Source organism: Hyla sarda, chromosome 6 (assembly GCF_029499605.1).
Source record: "Hyla sarda isolate aHylSar1 chromosome 6, aHylSar1.hap1, whole genome shotgun sequence".
NCBI lineage: Eukaryota > Metazoa > Chordata > Amphibia > Anura > Hylidae > Hyla > Hyla sarda.
Genome location: NC_079194.1, coordinates 128,458,854 through 128,484,911, shown reverse-complemented (window position 1 = coordinate 128,484,911; position 26,058 = coordinate 128,458,854). Strand labels below are relative to the sequence as shown.

Genomic DNA, 26,058 nt, shown 5'->3' with positions numbered 1-26,058 from the left:
ATGGCGCTCCTTCTCTTCTGAGCATTGTAGTGCGCAAGCAGAGCACTTGATGTCCACACATGGGGTATTTCCATACTCAGAAGAGATGGGGTTTAAAATTTTGGGGGGCATTTTGTCCTATTTCCCCTTGTAAAAATTTTAAATTTGAGGGAAAACTAGCATTTTAGTGGAAAAAAAAAAACCATTTACACATCTAACTTTCACGAAAAGTCGTCAAACACCTGTGGGGTGTTAAGGCTCACTGGACCCCTTGTTACATGCCTTGAGGGGTGTAGTTTCTAAAACAGTATGCCCCGTGTTTATTTTTTTGTTGTTCTGGCACCATAGGGGCTTTCTAAATGTGACACGCCCCCCCCAAAAACCATTTCAGAAAAACTCACTCTCCAAAATCCCACTGTCGCTCCTTCCCTTTTGAGCCCTCTACTGTGCCCGCCGAACACTTGACATACACATATGAGGTATTTTCTTACTCGAGAGAAATTGGGTTACACATTTTAGGAATTATTTCTCTCCTTTTACCCCTTGTAAAAATTCAATAACTGGGTCTACAAGAACATGCGAGTGTAAAAAATGAAGATTTTGAATTTTCTCCTTCAATTTGCTGCTATTCCTGTGAAACAAAGGGTTAACAAACCTTTTGAATGTCATTTTGAATACTTTGAGGGGTGCAGTTTTTATAATGGGGTCATTTGTGGGGTATTTTTAATAAGAAGGCCCTTCAAATCAGAACTGGTCCCTGAAAAATTGCGATTTTGAAAATTTGGTGAAAAATCTGAAAATTCCTGCTATACTTTGAAGCCCTCTGATGTCTTCCAAAAGTAAAAACATGTCAACTTTATGATGGAAACATAAAGTAGATATATTGTATATGTGAATCAATATATAATTTATTTGGAATATTCATTTTCCTTATAAGCAGAGAGCTTCAAAGTGAAAAAAATGCAACATTTTCAATTTTTTTCACCAAGAAATGATGCAAGTAGCCACAAAATTTTACCACTAAAGTAGAATATGTCACGAAAAAACTCTCGGAATCAGAATGAAAGGTAAAAGCATCCCAGAGTTATTAATGTTTAAAGTGACAGTGGTCAGATGTGCAAAAAATGGCCGTGTCCTACAGTGAAAATTGGCTGGGTCCTTAAGGGGTTAATTTGGACCTCCAACCCCTCCCTTAAGACAAAACACAATATTATGTTTAAAAATGTATTTATTTTAAAAAGGATTCTTTAAGAAAACAAGAGTATCTAAAACAAAACTCATTGACATACACAGCGGTTGCACTGATACTATAACAGGTAGTGATGCCTTTACTGTACAATCATAAAATAGGAACAAAAACTGAAACATGCTAGGACACAGGAACGTAGCAGATCTAGTTCTTTAAACAACACAGTAAAACACTCTTTGCATATATGTTTTCAGTATAGTTCTCTGGGGATCAGACAATCCCTTTAAAATTAAAGGGTACCCCCTCAATAAAAAAAATAATAATAATAGGAAAAATCCAGTAAATATAAAACCTTCAGTTGCCTTATATCCAGTTATTCTTCTGTTCATCCATTATAGGTTAGATCAGTTTCTGGGAAAGCTTGGTGACAACCAATATGCAAGTAAAGCTTTATACAGCTGTAAGTTCTTTTTATTTCAGGTAATGAATAAATTATCACCCCCATGGGTTGTTTATCAGGGATCCCAGACTCCTTACTGTCAATGCTAAACAGGTATGCAGTAGTGCATTTTAAATTCATATACCATCACTTCCCTGGGCAGAATAACCATTCAGCACTATGGCAGCATGTCTGCCAACCAATTAAAGAGGTATGCTGGCAGTCATATTGGTCGTTGGAATTTAGCATATTGGTAACTTGGTAAAATATTCAAACAGCTTTACAGAAGCCAAATTAACAATTAATATTTGCTACTCCGGAATACAGGAAGCAACTACAGGTTTAAAATAAGGAAAATAAAAAAAGTATAAAAACACTGTGCAGATCACATACAATACAAATCTATAGCATCCAGAGTATTTTAGCAGCCAGACAGTATATAACATTTAGCAACATCCACTAACATAGGGCCAATAATCAGGTGGCGGATTACAATTCTATATTGTGATTCTTTATTAGAATTTATCACAGGATGACGCAGCAGCACGTAGATGGATAATCCTTGGTCTCCACTTTATTCTCCCGTCCATACACAAAGTAATTGCAGTTCTTACCCTTCCAGCTGTACTCAACCTTAGTGAGCGGCAGCAGCTCAATGGTTTGTCTCTGCGGAAAGTATTATTATACAAACATGTCAGAAACCAGCATTGGAGCAGGGATAAAGTAGTGTTATGTTACTGTACATAGGGGGTAGTAAAGTAGTTATATTCTTGTGCATAGGAAGCAGAAGGAACTGTGGGCAACACTAGCACGAAATCCCAGGTTACATCACTTTGAAAACAAGAGAAACCATAGAAATTGATGTGACAATTATATGCTGTAATGTACTGCAATACTCTTGTACATTGTGGCAGTATTATAGTAGTTAACCTATTGTTCATAGGGAACAGTATTATAGTAGTTATACTCTTGTACATAGGAGTCGGTAACATGTTACTTTCATACTGTGTTCTGTACACAATATTATAATATGGCCTTCTATATACAAGAATATAACTACTATACGAGACAGTATTATAGAAATTCTATTATTTTACTTAGGAGGTAGTATTCGTAGATGCTTTAACTTGACATTTAGCTCTATGGGTATGTGTAGACATCTTTGAAACCTATTTTACAGCTCAAAAAGGAAAAAAATTGTTTTAAAGTTTTTTGAGAATTTTTTTTTCCATTTCTACTTTTGGGCTGTAGCAAAACTTACAGCCTAAATATTTCTTTATTTGGGTCATATTTTGCACTCACAGTTATATGTCAAAATACAGATATAAATAGGAGGGCCAGGCACTTAAAGGGGTAGTCCAGTGGTGAAAAACGTATCCCCTATCCTAAGGATATAGGATATGTTTGAGATTGCGGGGGGTCCGACCGCTGGGGCCCCCTGCGATCTCTCTGTACGGGGGCCAGGCTTTCCGGCCAGATAGCGGGTGTAGACCCCCCGCACGAAGCGCGGCCGACACGCCCCCTCAATACATCTCAATGGCAGAGCCAGAGATTGCCAAAGGCAGCGCTTCGGCTCTGCCATAGGGTTGTATTGAGGGGGCGTGTCGGCCGCCGCTTCGTGCGGTGGGTAACACGCCCCCTTCCCGCGGGCTGTCGGGGCTCCGTACAGGAGATCGCAGGGGGCCCCAGCGGTCGGACCCCCCGCGATCTGCAACTTATCCCCTATCCTTAGGGGGGGGGGGGGGGTGCCCGCCCTCTCCTGTACAGAGCCCAGCTCCTGCACTGAATTAACCATTCAGCAGCTTCTCCCCTGAACACTCCAGCTCCACCTTCATAGTCGCACTCGTGTGACGGCCAGCTCAGCCAATAACTGACTGAGACATAGTCCAGTCTCAGCTGGTGACTAGCTGAGCAGGCCATCACTTCTGCACATCTGTGAAGGTGGGCGTCGGAGTGCTCAGGAGCATGGTAAGTAGACTGGCGAGAATTGGGTCCCGCACAGGAGGTTGGGTGTGGAGGGAAGGGGTTCCAGCAGTCAGACATTTATTCCCCACCTGGTATGTTTTATTAGGGTGAAAGTCAAAGTTTTTGCCATCCCAAAAAACTGCCTAAAAACATATCCTCACAGATAAAACCACTCCTGGAATGACCTTGCTGCTTAGAACTTACCTGCATCAGGATCCGACTTGAGGACATGAACTGGGAGTAATGCTGCTGTACCGCAGTCTGAGAGGTCTGATTTATAGACGGCTCGGGAAAATTGATGATAGGAGGAACCTACATATAAACACACAAACCTACAGATGAATATTCACTGTTTTCATACTGTAATAACTTTAGATAAGAAAATGCCCCAGTGCACCCCAAAAATCAATTCTCAAATATATTGGTTTCCTACCAGTAGCTGCTCATCTGAATACATCTTCTCCCCAGTCACTTTCTTGAAGAGGTCGGTCGGGAATTCTGAATGGTGATCGGGGATGAACTCGAAAACATTATTCTTCCTACAAAACAATAAAAATCCACAGTGAACCCAGTGCTGCTCCCAAATCACCACCAATCTGTTACAAAAGGACAATACATGATCTCAATGTCCTGTTTAGCTGAATGCAATCTAATGTTCACTTCATCAGCCTGGGGAGAGGCCGACTGTAGAAACAATTGAATAACTTATCAGGGTTTCCAGACAGAACAGTTATGATTTATTATTGGCGTCTCAAATAATTCATCTGTGGGTTAAAAGTCACCCACTATAGGGAAGCTTAGCTACTGCAATAGCCATGTCCTCACCATGTTACAGTCATCTCAATGTATGTCATCACTTGGCCTTTTCCACTGCAGCCTGGACAAGTCTGGACATTGGTCTGGTTGCAGGTTTTGCATCTGTAAATTGATAAAAATTTTAAAACTTTAATGCTCTAAATAATAAAAAAAAAAAATGTGATAAAAAAAAAAAAACCTACACCCATAACGTGCTTAGATAAATTCCCTATAATGTGTATTAAATGTATAATTTGTGCCTTTTTCACTCTACTTTTCTCCTTAGGCTAGGTTTGTGTTGAAGGGGGGGGCGTATGCGGCAACTGTATTGCACAGTGCTCTACAATAGTCTACAAAATACATAAGAACAAGCATACAATGACATCATCTCCATAGACAGACATTAGAAGTGATTGGTATAGTCACAAGTGTCTCATTGAGGGCATTGGGTTAGCTGTAAAGTCTGGTGGAGGAGAAATCCCTAAAACCATAATGCAAACTAACAGCAAAGACTTGGGATGAGCTTTACGTTTCATGCATGGTTATTGGAGGAGATCAGTATTTAAAGTTAAGGGATGTTTTCTTGCCTTTAAGTCTTTTAGGGTGTGTTCAAACTCTGGCAGTCTGCAAATCTGACACTATTGCGGACTGTTCGAGACTCATTCAAATGAATAGTAGCGTAACTCACAGCGGTTCTAACGCTGCAGGAAACCCGCTGTTAGTTACTAGGGTGTGAACACACCCTTAAAGGGGTACTCCGGTAGAAACCTTTTTTCTTGTAAATCAACTAGTGGCAGAAAGTTAAACATATTTGTAAATTACTTCTATTAAAAAATCTTAATCCTTCCTGTACTTATTAGCTGCTGAATACTACAGAGGAAATTATTTTCTTTTTGGAACACTGATGACATCACGAGCACAGTGCTCTCTGCTGACTTTATTATAATAATAATAATAAGGCTTTATTTATTGTCATCCTTAGTGGGATTTGAACCCAAGTCCCCAGCACTGAAAGGCAGCAGTGCTAACCACTGAGCCACCATGCTGCCCTTAGCATATGATTGCTATGCATGGTTGCTAAAATGTACAGAGATGTCAGCAGAGAGCACTGTGCTCGTGATGTCATCAGTGGTCCAAAAAGAAAGGAATTTCCTCTGTAGCATTCAGCAGCCAATAAGTACTGGAAGGATTAAGATTTTTTAATAGAAGTAATTTACAAATATGTTTAATTTTCTACCACCAGTTGATTTAAAAGAAAAAAGGTTTTCACCGGAGTACCCCTTTAAGGAGGTATTTATTAGGATTCTCGGGGGTGAAGACAACCATAAGGGATACTTTTCTAAAATGAACTAAATGGTAAAAGGATCAAATAGCAACCAGGGCCGGACTGGCTTAGTGGGATATTTGGAATATTCTCGGTAGGCCGCTGCACTGTGGGCCGGCAGTGGCTGGAGCGCAGGCTGCCTGAATCCCAACAAGCAGTTGCGACCCGGCCCGATGGCAATTGCGACCCGGCCCCCTGCCACTACACTATGCAGCTGCAGTAACAGGTCCGCCACTCAGGCTGCACCCGTCGCTGCCAGCAATCTTTACTAACTTTTAATTACCTGCGCACCGGCCCTTTAAAAATCAGCTGGGAGGCCAGAGGCATGATGGGAGTAGACGTGCTCCGCGCAGGTACGCACGCACGTCTGCTCCAAGCCCCTGATGCGTCTCTGCCTCTGACCCCATGATATCGATACCAGGCAGAGGCAGTGGCAGGTGCAGCCGCCCGCCCGACATCGCTGCAGTGATCTCCAGGAAGGTGAGGAGACACGGGACGGGCTGCTGGAGGGGGTTGCTGGGGGTGATAATTTCATGAGGGGTTAGACTGATTGGTGTGAGACAGATGGCGGGGGGTGGGGGGATTGATGAGGAAACTAAGGACGGGGTGCATGGGGGGGAGGGGGGGATTGATGAGGAGACCGAGGATAGGATGGGGGGGGGATATTGATGAGGAGACCAAGTATGGGGTGCAGGTGAGGGGAGGGGGTGATTGATGAGACAAAGGGCGGGGGGGGGGGGCCTAATTGATGGGGAGACCGAGGATGGGGTGTGTGTGTGTGTGTGTGTCTGTGTGTGGGAGCTGGGGGAAGGGATGGTTTGATGAGACCGAGAATGGGGGGGCGTGGTTGGGGAATGGGGTTCAGGGGGATCGACAGAATGGGGTGCTGGGGGGTTGGACTGGGTGGTGGTGTATGAGGAGACTGAGGGTGGGGTGCAGGGGGGGGTTGGACTTGGTGGCGGTGTATGAGAAGACTGAGGATGGGATACGGGGGGGGGGGTGATGTATGAGGTGATAAGGAGGAGACTGAGGATGGGATGCCAGGGGGGTCGTGGATGGCGGTGCATGAGGTAATGACTTGGGTAAAGATGTAGGGGTCTTGGTGGGGGGGGGTGACAGAGAAGCCTGGAGGAGGATAGATGGGTCTGGAGGAGGACAGTGCAGGGGTGGGATTCAGCTGGACTATGGAGAAACACTGTGTGACAGTATTATTATTATGGGAACAGTATGTGACAGGGTTATATTCTGAGGATACAGTTTGTGGAAGTATTTTACTCAGGGGTTACAGTGTGTAGCAGTATTATATTCAGGGGGTACACTGGTTGGCAGTATTATATTCAGGGGGTACAGTGTGTACCAATAATATATTTAGAGGGTACAGTGGGTGGTAGTATTATATTCAGGGGTTACAGTGTGTAGCAGTATTATATTCAGGGGGTACACTGGTTGGCAGTATTATATTCAGGGGGTACTGTGTGTACCAATAATATATTTAGAGGGTACAGTGTGTGGCAGTATTATGTTCAGGGGGTACAGTGTGTAGCAATAATATATTTAGAGGGTACAATGGGTGGTAATATTATATTCAGGGGGTACAGTTTCTGGCAGTATTATATTCAGGGGGCACAGTATTTGGCAAGATAATAATGATTAATGTCTTTATATAGAGAATGGAGATCTGCTGACAAGCTGAGGAATCAATGATGTCCGGCCGTCAGACTCTGCAGAGAAGATGGAGCTGGAAGAAGACCTGGTGCCCGGACGAGATGAGAAAGAAAAGACAACAGAGAAGATGTCACTCAGGTCACTGATATCACTGTGTGTTCTGTCTGACCCAATCTGTGGCTCTCCAGCTGTTGCAAAACAACAACTTCCATAATGCCTGAGGATCTCCAGACACGATGGGAGTTGTAGCTTTATAACAGCTGGAGAGCCACTTGAACCAAGGTGATTGGTGGGGGGTCTAAGAAGTCGTACCCCCACCAGAAAAATGGGCTGCTTATTTTAAAATGCCGAGCCTATTTTTGGCCCCATTCCGGCCCTGCCTGTAAGTTATTATGTTTGTGCCGTTGAGCCCGTGTAAGGGGTTCGTCAGGGATTGGGGAAGTGAGCCGTCGAGGGTAGGGGGGCCCAGGACAATTTTTTGCATCAGGGCCCTGTGATTTCTAGCTACGCCCCTGCCGACAAGTCACTGTGTCAGTCTGTCAGCAGTGTCTGGAACTGTGTGCTCCGCAGCTGCAGCATCACACACAGATCCTGAGGCTCCTGACAGGCTGACACAGTGAGCGGAGGTCCGGAGGTCTGGGGTACAGAGTCTGTAATGGGAGCTGTACAGACAGTACACTCCCCTCTACTCTCTGCCTCCTCACTGCTCCTGGCCCCTCCTCCTGTCGGCACACAGTGACTGCAGCTGCTCGGGGGAAGATCTATTATACTGGGTGAGAGGAAAAGGAACCGAATGTTATTACTGTGTAAGGGAAAGGGTGGGAGTCCCGTTATGTGGTGTGTGTGGGGGGGTCTGGTAAGGGGCAGACCTGTTATGTGGTGTATGGGGGCCTGGTAAGGGGGAGACCTGTGATGTGTGTGGGGGGGGGGAGCTGCAGTGGGGGACCGGTGATGTTAGAGGCTGCAGAGGGGGAGGCCTGTGATGTTAGGGGCTGCAGAGGGGGAGACCTGTGATGTTAGGGGCTGCAGAGGGGGAGACCTGTGATGTTAGGGGCTGCAGAGGGGGAGACCTGTGATATTAGGGGCTGCAGAGGGGGACCTGTGATGTGGGGGGCTTGAGACGGGGTGAACTGTGATATGAGGGGCTGGAAAGGGGATACCTGGGATGTGGGGGTCTGGAGATGGGAGGGGGGCTGGAGACATGGAGGCCTGTGATGAGGGGGGACCTGTAATGTGGGGTAAGGGGGTAGGTTCTGGGAAGAGGAGACCTGCTGTTACTACTTTGTAAGGGAGGGCCACTTTGGTTCTCTCTCTTTTTTTTTTTTTTTTTTCTTTTTTTGCAATTTAAGTTGTTTATTCATTATTTCTAAATAACTATATATATTTTATATTTAACTACAGTTAAGGGGAACCTGTTATCAGTTTTATGTTGCCCAAACAGTGGGTGATTAGTCCTCAGGGCGGGTCTCAGCAGGGCAGGTGACGCATCTCTCCCTGTATCAGTGGTCTCCAAACTGTGGATCTCCAGCTGTTACTAAACCAAAACTCCCAGCAGAATGACAACTCCCAGCATGCACAGACTGTTGTTGGAACAGCTAACAGTCCACAGTTTGGAGACCTAGGGGAGATTTATCAAAGCCTGTGCAAAGGAAATGTCACCCAGTTGATTGGTGAGTGCTTCCAATAATGTTCTACTGTGAGACTGTTATGCTTACTGCTATAAACTATTGGGATTGAGCACCCAGTCTGTATGCAGGAACCTGCAAAGTCGTGAAAAGGTGTAGTGTTGGACTTTGTAGTGCTGACCACTGTCTTCCAGGGTCTCCGTATACACTGCTAGAGACAAGAGAGACGTGTCAATCAAGCCGGCTGGGCAGGGAGCAGCCGACAGGACCCGCCCCTGTGACTATTTACCTGTATTCTGGTAGCATTATAAAACTGTCTCAATGTTGCAATGCCTGCACCAGTGTTATGCTTCCCACTGTATTTTAACCCTATGCAATATCTACTACGGGAGGGGGACAGTAAAAAAAAAAAAAAAAAACTAAAATTCCTCGCTTTTACACTGCCACTGAAATGACGGAATTCTGTTCCTGGTATCTGGCACTTTTGGTTAGGTGACGTGACATCACATGGCCAGCCATCCAATCAGTGCCTGAGGCTGAACATTGCTTCGGCCCGTAATTGAATGAGCAGCTTTGTGAGATCAGGTAACCTAACCCAGAAGTGCTGGACACTGGGAACTGAGTTCCGTGACTCTGGCGGTAGCGCAAGTGCAAAAAAGAGAGGGTTGCTTTTATTTTTTACGGTTTTCCCCAAGTGGATTTTACATAGCGTTAATACCACATTACTGTCTTGTATGTTGAGGCTGCACCCACAGCATAGTTCTCTTATAGAGGCATGGCAAATCAAGTGCCAGGCTTCCCTGACCCTTCCCTGCAGCCAGCGGCTGCCATAATGACACAATGCTGTGGGGCTGGTATGACAATTTTTCCAGGACTGGTTTTTAGCCCCAGTCTGGCCCTGATAGCAACTACACAGTTAGAGATGTAATCTATAGCTTTGGGTGGCATCATTGGCAGTATGAAGACTATTCTGATCCCCTAGCCAAAGATCTCCCCCACACAACATACCCTATATTTCCAGTCCCATCGCAGTGTTCACACTCTTCCTCTAAGCGCTTTCCAGATCCACTACAGTGCTCACATCTCTCCTACAAACACAGAAAATAGAAAATACATTCTAAGGCTAGGATCACATCAGTGATTTTCATTTCCGTTCCTTAGATCCATTAAGGCTGAGAAACTGAAATTAATGGATCCCATTCATTTCAATGGGTGAATTTAAATCTCCACTATAATCAGTTATTTTGATGAAAATAAATGAAAAATGCACTTTTTTTCTGTCAGAAATTACTAACTAACATTGAAGTCTATAGTGACTATAGCTTCAGTCTCAGTTGCAATAACGGAATGTAACGGATGTGAAAACTAAGGAAGTGCGGCCAATTCAACAGCAATAGATCTTTAAACTTATTTCAGGTGTAATCTCACGTACAGTATCCTGCACATATTTGATGTACAGGTTTTGAAGCTGTGTTTACAATGAATTTTGTAGCATAAAATCTGCAGCTTTCAAATATGCGCAGGATATTGTACGTGTGAATACACCCTTAGGGTAGGGTCACATGTAACAGATCCGCAGCTTATTTTACACTGCTGATCCACCGATGACCCGACCCTATAGTGTGCCTTCAGCTGTTTTCCCCCTGTGTACCACTGGCAATCCACCGCAACAAGCAGCCACACAGGGACGTGCGGTTGCAATATTTGAGTACACTATGTATGCACGTGGCAACTTGAATGTCCCTGTGTGGCTGCTCGTACCGGCAGATTGCCTCTGCGAGCAGCACACAGGGGGCGGTAACAGGTGGAGGCACACTATAGCATATTTTACATATTTTTCTTAAACTGATGTGAACGGTCTGTTATTTTTACATACCTTTCCGAGAAACCATTTTAAATTACAGACTGTTAAAATCTGGTTAGAATTAGGTCTGTTCGATAACAATAATGGATCTAAAAGAATGAATATTCCTTTTGCCTATATAAACACAGCCTTATTCTGTTTAACCTCATAATATCAATACTGTTGTAAATAAGGTTGGCGTATCCCAACATAATATAGTACTTGTCAATCTATAAGGAAAACTTTGTAAACCCACTCCTTACCTACCCATAGACAGTACTGTCACTTATATGGCAGACCTCTGTCTGCTGACACTACAACATTACACACCTACCCGACTATTTCCATTACATTTCTGGCAGATGATCTTTCCTTTTCCATTGCACTCTTGGCAGGACTGTAAGACAAAACAAAATTACATTTTACTGATCTTTACTGGAATGGTTCTATATCATTGCTACTGTATCTTTGTTTCCTTGCTGGGCTGATGTATTAACCTTCTTGGAAGTCGTATGAGGAACTGGCACTTTTTGAGTTTCATCGTGGAAAAGAGATGGAGTTTTCACATGGATTTCCCAGGGCTGAGGAGCAGGACCTTTTTCAGGAGAGTCAAGAACGCCCTCTACAATAAAAAATAAAATAGCATAATTAAAAAGGGGCTTGTGTCGCATTTTGGCTGTATTTCACAGGTATACATGCTAAATACCATCATAAAGATATTTCAGGACCATAGGGGTCAAGAGACTAAGGGCATGTTCACACTGAGGAATTGGAGAGGAATTTCCACGAGTAATTCTGCTGGCTTTTTCCTCTCCAATTCATTCAGCAGTGAAAATCCCCATAGAGTTGTACAGAATTTCTGCCCCTCAGTTCACACTGAGGAATTTCCTCAAGCAGAATTCTGACGAGGAAGTCTTTTCCGCTTGAAGAAAGAACATGTTCTTTCTTTGAGGCGAAATCAGCGTCGTTCTCCCATAGAGATCAATGCTATATATATTTTTTGAGTCAGAAGCATTTCCACGCGGAATTGGCGTGGAATTTCCGCATTAAAAAAGAAAAAAATTAATTATGAATAGAAATACTTGATACTCCTCCTCCACATGAAACCTGCATTTCCGCGTGGAATTCTGCGTGAATTCCGCGTGATTTCCATGCCAATTCCGCGCGAAATCTCTGAGTTCTTGTGGAAAAGTAACAATATTTTGAGGCAGAAAATTTCTGCTTCATTTCCGCCCCAATTCCTCAGTGTGAACATACCCTAAATGTAGTCTATTTCCTATTGAAATTACAATGTACATAAAAACATGAGATAAACTGAATAGAATCCAAAGAAAGGCACCAAAATTCAAACAGATAGGTAAAAGAACTGGAGACACTAGGAAAAAATTTAACAAATAGACGTAAAGCAAAAGAATGTTACCATAAAGGCATGCAATAAAGTGCAACATGGGCCAATGTACAAATGCCAGTGCAGGCAGAACAGAGAGATGATACTGGGTGCCAGACCTTACCTACAGGGTGCCAGACCTTACCTACCAAACCCCAACAATCGTTTTGCATAAGAAAATGCTTCCTCAGGGGGCACGCCCCCTGAGGAAGCATTGTCTTATGCGAAACGATTGTTGGGGTTTGGTAGGTAAGATCTGGCACTCTGTATCACCTCTCTGTTCTGCCTGCACTGGCATTTGTACATTGGCCCATGTTCCACTTTATTGCATGCCTATATGGTAACATTCTTTTGCTTTACGTCCATTTGTTACATTTTTTTCTAGTCTCTCCAGTCCTTTTCCCTATCTGTCTGTTTGTATTCTGTTGCCTTCTTTTGGATTCTATTCTGTTTCTCTCATGTTTTTATGTACATTGTAAATTCAAGAAACATTGATTGTTTATATTATATTATCTCAGTTTGGTGTGTGTGCACTATTAGTTTTCTTGTTGCTGTTGCAGATTCTTAGTGCACTCTTACTTACTCCAGCTAGTAAGGTAGTTTTTTTGTTAATCGGTGGTCTCCTATAGAAAAGGAGACTGACGGTTTCAAACAGAAGTCTGCCAAAGTTCTGAGTGCCAAGCGTTATGGCCACCATTTAAGTTATTTTTCTAGATTCCTTAATAGTGAAGTATTCCATTTCTTGATTTGTTACAGCTGTAAATGAATGCAAAGCTGTGTGGCCACCCACAGAGATATGACAAATATGCAACATATATGCATCACTAACCAGTCAGGGGCTTAGTCACCCATTCACATGACCGAGACTCTGTAAACGTTTCCAGGCGATACTAAAATGGAGTAAAACAAAAAAAAAAGTTAAGATTAACATAAAGAATATTAAAGAGTGTACAGCCAAGTAAAATAGGAGGTAGCACCTACCCGATAGGTGTTGTATGGCCTGAGTTGAGTAATTTCCATCTCTTCTGCTGGGCTTGACCCGTAACAACACTTACTATTGGCATAATCCAGCAAGGCATGCTTTGCAGTCTCATTATTGATGGATGGAATCCTGTGGATAGATAAGGTTGTCAGCGCAGTAGTACAAGTGTGGCAGCTTACAGGCAACAATTAGCATGTAAATGGGGTTCACATGTTCCATTTTCCAGTAACTTTTTTTTTTGTTAAAAAAAAATAAAAAAATTGTTTATTGAAAACACAGGTAGGTAAGTACAGGTGAGCCAACACAGTTGCCGAATTTGGGGCACGGTAAATACAATAAACAGTAAGTAAATACAAGAACGGAGTAGTTACAATAATCAAAGCAAAACATATAGGATGGGGGTGGACGAACAAGATAACAAAACAGGGAGGACGGTGAAGGGAAGGGGCGGCACAGGTCGTACACTACAGATATAAAAACTAAATCAGGGGTGTGTACAAGGGGAAAAAAAACTACAGTATACAGTCAAAGACTTTGATAAAGGGAGACATCTGAAGCATGTGGAGAGTCGGGCCAGGATTGCCATACTTTATGGAATAGGTCCATAAAGTACTGTTGAAGTACTTCCCATACTGCTGACATTTTCTCCAATAATAAAATCTTACTTACGCATATTTTATAGTGGAGGGCTTATCACCCAAGAGACAGACAGTGGGGTGCCTCAGGTAGCGCATGCCCAAAACAGAGGAGATAAGGTCCACAACTTGCCTCCAGAGGGCAGCAACAATGAGGCATTGCCACTAGATAAGCCCCATGGAGCCATCAACCTAACACCCTCTAAAACAATTGGGGGGGGGGGGGGGGAAGAGACCTTCTGATAAATAGAGTTCAAGCAAGTAGGGACATAATAGGTACAGTGGAGGACCTTAAAGGGGTTCTCCGGTGCTTGCACATCTTATCCCCTATCCAAAGGATAGGGATAAGGTGCCTGATCGCGGGAGTCCCGCAGCTGGGGACGCCCGCGATCATGCACGCGGCACCCCGTTTGTAATCAGTCCCCGGAGCGTGTTCGCTCCGGGTCTGATTACGGGCGACTACAGGGCGGGCGGCGTGTGACGTTCCGCCCCTCAATGCAAGCCTATGGGAGGGGGCATGATAGCTATCACGCCCCCTCCCGTAGGCTTCCATTGAGGGGCGGAGCGTGACGTCACACGGGGGCGTGACGTCACACGCCGTCCGCCCTGTAGTCGCCCGTAATCAGACCTGGAGCGAACATGTCCGGGGACTGATTATAAACGGGGTGCCGCGTGCATGATCGCAGGCGTCCCCAGCTGCGGGACTCCTGCGATCAGGCATCTTATCCCCTATCCTTTGGATAGGGGAGAAGATGTATAAGCACCGGAGAACCCCTTTAAGGGCTGTCTCCACTAATAACACTTGCCAGCTACCTTTGGCCAGTTGCTGACAACAAGCATGCCAACAGGGCAAAGATTGGTCAAAACCCAACTCAGTCCCCCATTGGGCAATAAAGGGGATTTTGGTGTCAGGGGGAGGTCGATTAAATCAGGTGTATATCAGGGAAAGGGAGCCTGGGAGTAATGGGGTATAGAGAGTCATAGCTTTGAACTAGGTAGTGGTTATATTAGAAGCAGAGCCAGTGAGGGAGTGCAAGCAGGAGAAAAATTGTGAGAGTCAAAATGACTTATTCCAGTAGCCTTTTACTGATGTTGCAGGGATTGTAGAGAAGCCAGTCTGAGCTGAATTTTATGATTATCACACCTGTTGGGGCACCTCTGTGGTATGATAGCCACCTCTGTTGATGGTCTCTCAAAGACTGGCCACCTACCTACTAAGTCTACTTACAGGGACCAATGTCAGTGGGGACCCATTTACAACACTTCAGGATAAGTTATATAAAATACCATCAAGTTACACAGGCACTTACAACCAGTCCTTGCTTGTGGGAACAGGTAAATGGCCAGGTTCTGCTCCAAAAGCTGGTGGGGGTGGTAGATATTTACCACCTGAAAATAAAAGAGGGTTATGTCAGCACTATACTTCTCAGACAATTAAAACACTCTTAATCCAAAACTGTTCCTTAACAAGGCTGTAGACATTGAAGAATAGGTTGGACAGAATGTGCACATTGCTTTATTAGAAGAGATCTCCTTCTTGTTTTAGTTTATCAGCATTTTGAGGCTCATAGTGAATGGGAACACTTTTTGACACCCAGAAGCTGATAACCTTCTCCAAACAAATATATTTTATTGACACTGATACATTGGGGAAAACCTGCTTAGCGGAAGAGTGATACAGTTGCCCATACCAACCAGATTCCTTCTTTCATTTTTAAAGAGGCCTGTGAAAAATTAAAGAAGCGATCTGATCATTACTCTTCCTCTACACAGATTTTAATAAATATCCCTCATTGTGACAAAAGAAAAATACTTGTCACATTTCAGAGATTTTGTCATCATTATTGACATAGGGACAGGGACAAGAAGCCACAAGAAGCTAGCGTCAATTGGCCCATAAATGCACAAAAACCTAAGCCAACTTTTGGAAGGTGCAAACTTCAATTAGACAGTTTGAAAGATACACCAGGTGCATATTACACTGTCTAGGTTAATTTAAAGGGGTATTCCGGGCAAAAACATTTTATCCCCTATCCAAAGGATAGGGGATAAGATGTCTGATCGCGGGGAAGCTCGCTGCCGAGACCCCCGCGATAGAAATGAATGTAGGGGGCGTGGCGTGACGTCATGTCCCCAGTCCCGGAAACCCGGAGGTTTCCGAAACTGGAAATTCAGCACCCGCATAGAAAGCCGGTGCTGCAGGGAGATCACGGGGGGTCTCAGCAGCGGGCCCCCCGCGATCAGACATCTTATCCCCTATACTTTGGATAGGGGATGAAATGCTTTTGCCCGGAATACCCCTTTAACACTGTCTTAAGTGTATTTATCACTTTATCCAAGGTAGCCTCTTGCGCACTAGTCAGACTTTTAATGGTAAGATCCGCAAAGAAGGAGGTCACCACACCTTGAGCATCAGTACATCTGGAAGTGCACAGTAGGGCCCTGCACGAGATATATCCTTAATCCTGTTCTTGTCTGTTCCCACTGGATTTCTGACCAATAACCACCCGCCCCAGCACACATTTTGTTACAGATTTTAGAGATAGCACATTAAGCCATTTCATCAGCCCCTTGAACCATTTTTAAAAGTTTGCGGGACCCGTTATATGTTCTGCAACCTCCCACATATTTTTATAAGGAGTCCTACAGGATGCCAATCTCATTGCAGTCCTCTAGTGCAGAGGTCCCTTTAAAATTCCCTGAACACCTGGTTAATGGCTAGGGGTTTGATAACTGTACGTCCTGTATCATCTCATATGCAGGGGATAAAAGAGAAAGGATGCCCAACTCTAGGCATAAGCCATTCCTTGTCCAGGTAGGAGCAGTCAGTGACAGCATCCTTGGCAAAAATAAAAAAGGGAACCATAGACTTTCACTTGCTCACTGCACAGAACATGTTTGGTTGTGCCTAATGGCTGGACAACAGCCTGTCAGCAATGCCAATGCAAAAGTCAATAGAGCACAGATATAAAAGAGCAATCAAATAATTGCTTGTCGAAGTTCAGATCAGTGCCTCCTTCCTGAAGGTGCTTATCTCCTTCCAACTCACTCATCTGTCCAACCCAACACTGTAACATTAATCATGTTACAACAGCCAGACAGAAGCTCCAGATGCTGTAACCTACTGTAGCAACCTACTGCAGCACAAATAGACTGAGGGTAGGAATTACAGAGATCCATGTTTGCCCCTCTCTGACTACACACGCTCAAGCTTCCCCATACTCTTAGCTACACCCCTGTATTGGATTACGGACTGTATAGCTTCTGATCATTTTCTATTTTGGATACAATCTCAGTTGATTAGTATTTGGCCTCTATGGCCTCTTTTTAGTCTCTGAACGTCAAGAATGTTCCCACTCAATGAGATTCAGCAGACTAAGGAATTAAACAAATATAGTGGTGCAAACATTTTTATGATCAGTCTTTATATACATTCAACCTTTTCAGTACAGTCATGTGCAATGAAAATAAAATAAGTTATTTACTCACCATTGTCAGTACCATCCAGCCCCTCATAGCCAGGAACGCCAGAAAACTGGGGATAAGGTGCCATCTGAGGTGCATGTGTGTTGACAGAAGGGTAATAGCCTGGAGCTACTGCAGGGTTCATAGCAACTGGGTAAGGTGGCCCAGGAGGCATTGCTAGATTAATGTGAAAACAAAATACGTATTATAGTTCATATCTCGAGTCATTTTAACTCTACTTTTGAAATGCCGGTTAAAGAAACTTGTATACTTTTGCAACTATTTTGAGACAGGATCAGAAAATTCTGTGAAACCCCCCAGAAAATCACCTCTTTAAACAGAAGATCAATATCTCGACCAGATTTCCTGTGACAAGTGTTCAGCTGCACTATCGCAGGCCATTTTCCTTAACAATACCACCGCTCTAAACCACTTTTTAATGCATGTTTGGGGGTTGTCTCCAAGAGGTTTTACTTTACTGTCTGGAGAGGAAGTGTGGTGAGGGTGTGATGAGGGCAGATGTTATTACCCTAGGGGCAGATGGCATTAACCCTTTTGTTCGTGATGCCAGAGCATGGTTTTACTTCTACACCACCCAAAAGGTATGGCAGCTGGATCCTGGGCTAGGTGTGGGGCAAACAGTGACTCCAATGCCAAGTTTGGAACAACGGCAGCTTTACTGAAGCAGACAGGTGGAATAGTCTTTACAGCTCAGTTAGGCCCAAGGAGGTGACCAGTGACTTAAGAGACTTGCGGGCTCGCTGAGACTTGTAGTGGACTTGGATTAATTGCTGCAGGACCATGCTGAATTTAGACAGACTGATCTTGACTGACTTTACTAGGACTGACTAGACTTCACCCCTTGTGTAGCTTACCAGGTTTTGACGTTCACCTGTGGGGCACTTGGTTAGTGGAAGCGTGGCTGCGTGGTAGGCCTTGGGTCTCCTCAGGACACCAGACACTCTCTCCAGGTCTTGACTGTTCCTCAGCATGCTCTAAACCAGGGGTGTCAAACTCAAATTCATCGGGGGCCGCATCAGCAGTTTGGTCACCCTCAAAGGGCCGGTTATATCTGTAGGACCCCTCCCCCCCCCCCCACATACCGTATATGCCGGCGTATAAGACGACTGGGTGTATAAGACGACCCCCAACTTTTACAGTTAAAATGAAGAGTTTGGGATATACTCGCCATATAAGACTACCCCTCCTACCGCAATGTACAGTACCTTGTAGTTCCCCCACATTAGGTTGGCAGTATAGTTCCCCCCACATTAGGTAGGCAGTATAGTTCCCCCCACATTAGGTAGGCAGCATGTTCCCCCACATTAGTTGGCAGTATAGTTCCCCCCACATTAGTTGGCAGTATAGTTCCCCCCACATTAGGTTGGCAGCACCCCCCCCCCCTCCCCACAGACATACAGCCTCCAGCCATATACAGTGTATGGCTGGAGGCTGTATGTCTGTGTCCTGCCCCCACTCCTCCGTCCCGGGGTCACATCTACTGCTATGGCCTATGGACCATAGCAGTAGGTGCCAGGACCGGTCGAGCGGTGACCGGAACGCTGAAGAAGATAATGCGCCGCCGGTCACTTACCAGGGCCTGCGCGCGTCCTCCTGTTCCTCCAGCGTCTCTATGGTTGTACACACGGGACGTCACTGACGTACAACCATAGAGGCGGAGGACCAGGAGGACCTAAGGAAGGATTGCTGCCCATGCACTGAAGAGGCGGCTTTCTTTTTTTTATTTTTTTTTATTTTTTTGTTAAAGCGAGATTAAAAGGTGTAGGCTGGCGGCGGGCCACATGACGAGCTCCTCTCCTGTATATATGGGGGAGACTTTGGAGGGGTCCTATAGGTCACCCACAAGTTATTTGATCACTGACACCTTCCCTGGTTACATGACTTAGCAACAACATTTAAAAGGTACATAACATTATACATACATTGCAATAGATAAGATAAGGCACTTGTTAACCATTTATAATACACAGCTTAAGGGGGGACTCAGGGGACACCGCAAAAGAGTCTGCCAGCCAGGACAGAAAGGGTACAGGGGTGCATTTCCTGTACTGGGCCACCACAGAAGCACGATTCCATCAATCTGTGCATACCTCAGTGATGGTTGTATCACAGCTTTAAAGTACCTTCACACAGGAAGGCTACACTGAGGATTTGTTGTAGAAAGATCTGCCACATATTGCAGTACCAGCCTTATAGAGGGGATTTAAACCCCTTAAGGACGCAGCTCATTTTCACCTTAAGGACACAGCCCTTTTTTGCAAATCTGACCACTGTCACTTTATATATTAATAACTCTGGGATGCTTTTACCTTTCATTCTGATTCCAAGATAGTTTTTTTGCGACATATTCTACTTTAACATAGTGGTAAATATGGTTACTTGCATCCTTTCATGGTGAAAAATCCCAAAATTTCATGAAAATTTTGAAAAATTTGCATTTTTCGAACTTTGAAACTCTCTGCTTGTAAGGAAAATGGACATTCCAAATAAATTATTTATTGATTCACAAATAAAAGATGTCTAATTTATGTTGGCATCATAAAGTTGACATGTTTTTACTTTTTGAAGACAGAGGGCTTCAATGTATAGCAGCAATTTTCAAAATTGTCACGAAAAATTCAATATCTGAGTTTTTCAGGGACCAGTTAAGTGATTAGAGGGGCCTTTCTGTGAGAAATACCCCACAAATGACCCCATCATAGAAGCTGCATCACTCAAAGTATTCAAAATGTCATTCAGAAAGTTTGTTAACCCTTTAGGTGTTTCACAGGAACAGCAGCAAAGTGGAGGAGAAAAATCTAAATCTCAATTTTTTACACTAACCTATTCATGTAGCCCAATTTTTCTTCATTTTTACAAGGGTTATAAGGAGAAAAAGCCCACAAAATTTGTAGCCCAATTTCTCTCGAGTAAGGAAATACCTCATATGTTGACGTAAAGTGCTCTGTGGGCTAGCAACATGGCTAAAGAAGGAAAGAACAACTGTGGGATTTTGGAGGGTGAATTTTGCTGAAATGGGGGACATGTTGCATTTACAAAGCCCCCATGGTGCCAGAGCAGCAAAAAAATAAAAATAAAAAAATAAAAAAGAGACATGGCACACTATTTAGGAAAGTACACCCCTCAAGGAACATAACAAGGGGTATAGAGAGCCTTAACACCTCACAGGTGTTTGACAGGTATGCGTTGAAGTTGGATGTGAAAATAAAAAATTTGATTTTTAACACTAAAAATGATGGTGCTTTTCATTTTCACATGGGGTAATAGGAGAAAATGGACCTCTAAATGTGAAGCCCAATTTCTCCCGATTAAGAAAATACCCCATATGTGGACGTAAAGTGCTCTACTGGCACACTACAGGTCTCAGAACATGGTCCCCATGGTGCCAGAACAGTGGATTTCCCCCCACGTGACCCTATTTCAGAAACTTTACCCCTCACAGAATGTAATAAGGGGTGCAGTGAGCATTTACACCCCACTGGCATTTGACAGATCTTTGGAACAGTGGGCTGTGCAAATGAAAAAAAAAAAAATTCATTTTCGTGGACCACCATTCAAAAAATCTGTCAGACACCTGTAATGTAAATGTAATGTAAATGCTCACTGTACCCCTTATTACATTCCGTGAGGAGTGTAGTTTCCAAAATGGGGTCACATGTGGGGGGGGGCACTGTTTTGGCACCATGGGGGGCTTTGTAAATGTACATGGCCTTCAATTCCAGCCAAATTCCCTCTCCAAAAGCCCAATGGCGCTCCTTCTCTTCTGAGCCCTGTAGTGCGCCTACAGAGCAATCTACATCCACATATGGGGTATTTCCATACTCCAAAGAATTGGCTTTTTCTCCTATTACCCCTTGTGAAAAAAAAATTGGGATAACACCAGCTTTTTTGTGAAAAAAAAAATTAAACATTTTTCCATTTCAGGTCCAAATTTAATGAAAATTTGGCAAACACCTGTGGGGTGTTAAGGCTCACTATACCCCTTGTTACGTTCCGTGAGGGGTGTAGTTTCCAAAATGGGGTCACATGTGTTTTTTTTTTTTGCGTTTATGTCAGAACCATTGCAACTATCAGCCACCTCTGTGCAAATCATACTGGTTTTCCATTTCATAAGGGGTAAAAGGAGAAAAAATCCCCCAAAATTTGTAACACAATTTCTCCAGAGTACGGAAATACCCCATATGTTGCACTAAACTGTTGCCTTCAAATAAGACAGGGCTCCAGAGTGAGAGAGCGCCATGTGCGTTTGAGGCCTAGATTAGGGATTTGCACAGGGGAAGACCCAGATGCAAGAGTTATAATTGCCTCCGCCACCACAAATACACTACAGCAGTGTTTCCCAAACAGGGTGCCTCCAGCTGTTTCAAAACTCCCAGCATGCCTGGACAGTCAATGGCCGTCAAGAAATGCTGGGAGTTGTTTTGCAACAGCCCCGTATAAGACTGTGTAAGGGTGTGTATATGTAGTGTTTTACCCTTTATTTAATGTAGTATAGTGTTTTTAGGGTACAGTCACAAGGGCGGGGGTTCATAGCGAGTTTCCCACTAAGAGTTTGAGCTGAGCTGGAAAATTAGCTGCAGCTCAAACTTGCAGCAGAAAACTCACTGTAAATCCCCGTCCGTGTGAATGTACCCTGTACATTCCCATGGGGGGGGGGCACAAACCTCTCCAGCTGGACTGACAGACCGTGCATGCTGGGAGTTGTAGTTTTGCAACAGCTGGAGGGACACTGGTGAGGAAACACTGAGTTAGGTTCTGTTAACTGTGTTTCCTCACCAGTCTGCCTCCAGCTGTGGCAAAACTACCAGCATGCACTGACAGACCATGCAACAGCTGGAGGCACACAACTACAACTCCCATCATGCCGAGACAGCATTTTTCTGTTAGTGCATGCTGGGAGTTGTAGTTATGCAACATCTGAAGGGCCACAGTTTAGAGACCACTGCCCAGTGATCTTTAAACTGTGGCCCTCCAGATTGTGCAAAAACTACAAATCCTAGCATGCCCACACAGCCATTTGCTGTCTGGGTATGCTGAGATTTGCAGTTTTGCAAAATCTGAAGGGCCACAGCTTAGAGACTCTAAACTGTGGTCCCCCAGACCTCCAGGCCACTTACCCAGATCACTGCCGCTGAAGTTATGCGCTGCCGTCGCAACGACATCAGGATCGCCGTCCGATGACGTCATCGCACCCGCTGCCGCCTGGCCCTGGATCGGGTGAGCACCACCGTTCCCCCAGGACACCAATGGGTTGGCAGAGCAGGGGAACTGAACTTTAGCCCCCCCCCCTGCCCGTTCTGCGATTGGCCGGTCGCTTCTGACCAATTGCAGGGATAGGAGGGGTGGCCCCCTTGCCACCCACTCCTATCCCTTCAGGGGGACCGGGCTGTGTCAGACAACCCCAATCCCCCTTATTTTCCGGGTCATCAGAGACCCGTAATCGCCGAAAATTGACGTTCTGAATTGACCAGCGATCGCCGATATGGGGGGGGGGGGGGGTCTCAGAACCCCTCGGAGATGTGCCGGGATGCCTGCTGAATGTTTTCAGCAGGCATTCTGGTCCGGCCCCCGACCCGCTGGCAGCAGGGACCAAAATTACCACAGTTGTACCTGTACGCCCTGAGTCCTTAAGGACTCAGGGCGTATGCATACGCCCTGCATCTTGAAGAGGTTAAAAGGGGTAGTCCGCTGCCCCAGCGTTCGGAACATTTTGTTCCTTTTGATAGGGGATAAGGGGCGGAGTACCCCTTTAAGAGATCTTGCACACACTGTATGAAGAATCTACACATTAATTGAACTGTGGTGCAGGTTTTAATTCTGCAGAGGATTATGTGGAAATGCTGCAAACCCACAGCAAAGTCCACAAAACACTGGGAATTTATCATGCCAGGTCTAAAGGGAAAATTCCAACATGCACCAAATTTAATAAGAGGTGTCACTTTAAAATCTAAACCCCCTAAAAGCCTGAGTAACATATGGTAACTCTGTTAAGCCGTAGGCAGCCATATCCTGCTTACTTTCAAAGGTGCCATGAACTGTGTGAAAAGGGGGAAAGCTGCAAACGTTTGTATGCCAAAGGCTGGGGTCCAAGCCTTGTTATATAATACATTTGTCATTCTATCTTCTCATCATTCATGCTGAAAATCTCCAAACAATCAGCTGAAGAAAGTCCAGTGTTACCTGGGTTCATCGGGTATCCTGAATGGAGAAGTGGAGCAGCTTGTCCATAATCCGGCATTTCCATGGTTCTGTTTGAACAAAAACAAAGATATTTGTAGCAGAAAATAACCAATATTTTCCTACAGAAAACCCCTAGAAATGTGAGAAATTATATATGTATTATTTATGATATAAAATGCAGATGTAAAGTCCCATATGACTGCAGCTCTGACAGGTGTATGAGGGTATGATTGGGGAAGCCACGTCTAATCCACTGCTATACAGGGAATAGATGCTCATTGACTAGACAGTTTTATTTATTTATTTTTTTTAACAAAGAAGAACATTAACAGTGTATGTGTTTGTTTTATCCCAAATGACATGAGCCTATAGTAAAATATACAGTGCATTGAGAAAGATATCAGTCAGACCTTTCACTTTTCGCATTGTTATTTGGCAGGTTTAAGGAAAAAAAAAAATATATATATATATGCACTTCATCGGGGATGTGCGGCTTTCCTTGTGGTATATATGTATATGTATATATATAATACACACACACCACAAGGAAAGCCGCACATCCCCGATAAAGTTCACGGGTGCCGTCAGCGAGATCCCAGGTCCAGGGGTCCAGGTAGATACAAACAGATAAGCAGCAGCAACACCGTTATAAAGTGCAAGATAGTGTCTTTATTCACACAACGTGAGGCGACGTTTCGGTTTGCTCACCAAACCATTTTCAAGCTTGAAAATGGTTTGGTGAGCAAACCGAAACGTCGCCTCACGTTGTGTGAATAAAGACACTATCTTGCACTTTATAACGGTGTTGCTGCTGCTTTTATATATATATATATGAATATGCAAAGCAGCTCATTAGATCACCTTCTCAGCTGTCTGCAGATGGGTAGAAACATCCCTTTTGGGGAGTAAGTCTGGCTTGGCATTAATCCCGATCAGTATTTTTATATTCCGTAACTGGAGCTAAGCTGATACCAGGGAACATCGCCTGAGAAGTTGGTGTAATGAGCTGCTTTGCATATTCCCCTACCCAGAATGCCTGCAGAGTTAGATACTCATCCCCTATACATATACATGTATATATATATATATATATATATATATATTTAATTGTAAAAAAAAAAAAAAAAACACAAGTAAAGGGTCTGAATATTGTAGTTTTTTTCCTTTTTAATAAATTAGTAAACATTTGTAACATTTTGTTTTCACTTTGTCATTATGGAATATTGAGTGCAGAATGATGTGGGAAAACTTAAAAGCCACAACATAAAATAGAAAGCTTCCTGAATGCACTGAAGTTGTGGCTTAAAGGGGTTATCCTTAAGGGGTGATTTTAGTACATACCTGGCAGGCAGTAATGGACATGGCTTAAGAAGGATCTGCGCTTGTCTTGGGGCTTAATGGCTATGTTACGAGATTACCATGACACTGTGGCTAGCTTTTTGTGAACTGGTATTTCCTGTTTGACTTTTTTTTTTTTTTACTACAAATCCCACAATTCCATCTTCCTCCCTCCCACAAATCAGCCACCCCACCCATTGAAACATAAATGAGCTGCATCCATTCAAAAGACCTGTGGTTTTCAATCAGGGTGCCTACAGCTGTTGCATTAGTTGCAGATTGATCTCTCTCCCACCATGCGATCCCTCCACCCATTGAAGCAGACAGGCTCCCTGTCATCAGCTGACTAGTGAGTCAGGTCTCGGCCGCATTGCAAGCTGGGAAAAAATCTGAGACAACAGTCATTTTGTATGCTGGTAAAAATAAATATTGGAGTGAAAATCACAGAAGAATTGTGAAATAATCATCCCACACAGGTACAGACACTATATTATGAACTACACTAACTTTACAGCCCCTGTAGCATAGTCAAATAAAAGAAAAAAAAAATCCTGGAATACCCCTTTAAGCAGAAAGAACAATCCAACCATAAACTCCTCGGCTGCACTCGAGGAACCAATATCTTAGCCCTGCACTTGGAAAATTGAACATTACAGGCTGTTATGTCGTATCCATTGTCTTAGAGAGCAATGTAATTTGGCTGCTCTCTCAGTCTGCATTAAGGAGAGTGCGGGCGGGGGGGGCTCTAGCATAAGAGTTAACTCACCACATCCTTTCTGTTTTATTATGATTCCATTAAGATTACCCCCAAGGTCTCTTAGTACATATCGATCTTAAAAGGGGTCTTCCAGTAAAAAAAACATTCTTTTTTCATATCAATTGGCTCCAGAAAGTTAAACAGATTTGTAAATTGCTTCTATTAAAAAATCTTAACCCTTTCAGTACTTAGCTGCTGAAGTGGAGTTGTTCTTTTCTGACAACAGTGCTTTCTTCTGACACCTATGTCTGTCTCAGGAACTGTCCAGAGCATGAGAGGTTTGCTATGCGGATTTGCTCCTCCTCTGGACAGTTCCTGAGACAGACAGAAGTGTCAGCAAAGAACACTTAAGAACAACTCAACTTCAGCAGCGGATACGTACTGGAAGGATTAAGATTGTTTAATAGAAGTAATTTACAAATCTGTTGAACTTTCTGGAGCCAGTTGATATGAAAAAAAAAGTTTTTCA

The 26,058-nt window shown here is 43.9% G+C and overlaps 1 protein-coding gene across 2 annotated transcripts in view; it reads right to left on the bottom strand.

Moving 5' to 3' along the window:
- Positions 1-1,195: 1,195 nt before the first annotated feature.
- Positions 1,196-26,058, bottom strand: part of LOC130276098 (protein SSUH2 homolog) — a 107,529-nt gene continuing 82,666 nt past the window's right edge. For both annotated transcript variants that reach the window (XM_056524998.1, XM_056524999.1), the window contains 12 exons: positions 23,495-23,562; positions 17,318-17,470; positions 15,139-15,217; positions 13,193-13,322; positions 13,041-13,101; positions 11,322-11,446; positions 11,159-11,221; positions 9,990-10,069; positions 4,398-4,490; positions 4,006-4,111; positions 3,777-3,884; positions 1,196-2,273 (listed from right to left, as the gene is read on the bottom strand). In XM_056524998.1, the coding sequence (XP_056380973.1) occupies positions 2,133-2,273; positions 3,777-3,884; positions 4,006-4,111; positions 4,398-4,490; positions 9,990-10,069; positions 11,159-11,221; positions 11,322-11,446; positions 13,041-13,101; positions 13,193-13,322; positions 15,139-15,217; positions 17,318-17,470; positions 23,495-23,562 (1,207 nt within the window). In that variant the 3' untranslated portion in view covers positions 1,196-2,132. The remainder of the gene's footprint in view (positions 2,274-3,776; positions 3,885-4,005; positions 4,112-4,397; positions 4,491-9,989; positions 10,070-11,158; positions 11,222-11,321; positions 11,447-13,040; positions 13,102-13,192; positions 13,323-15,138; positions 15,218-17,317; positions 17,471-23,494; positions 23,563-26,058) is intronic.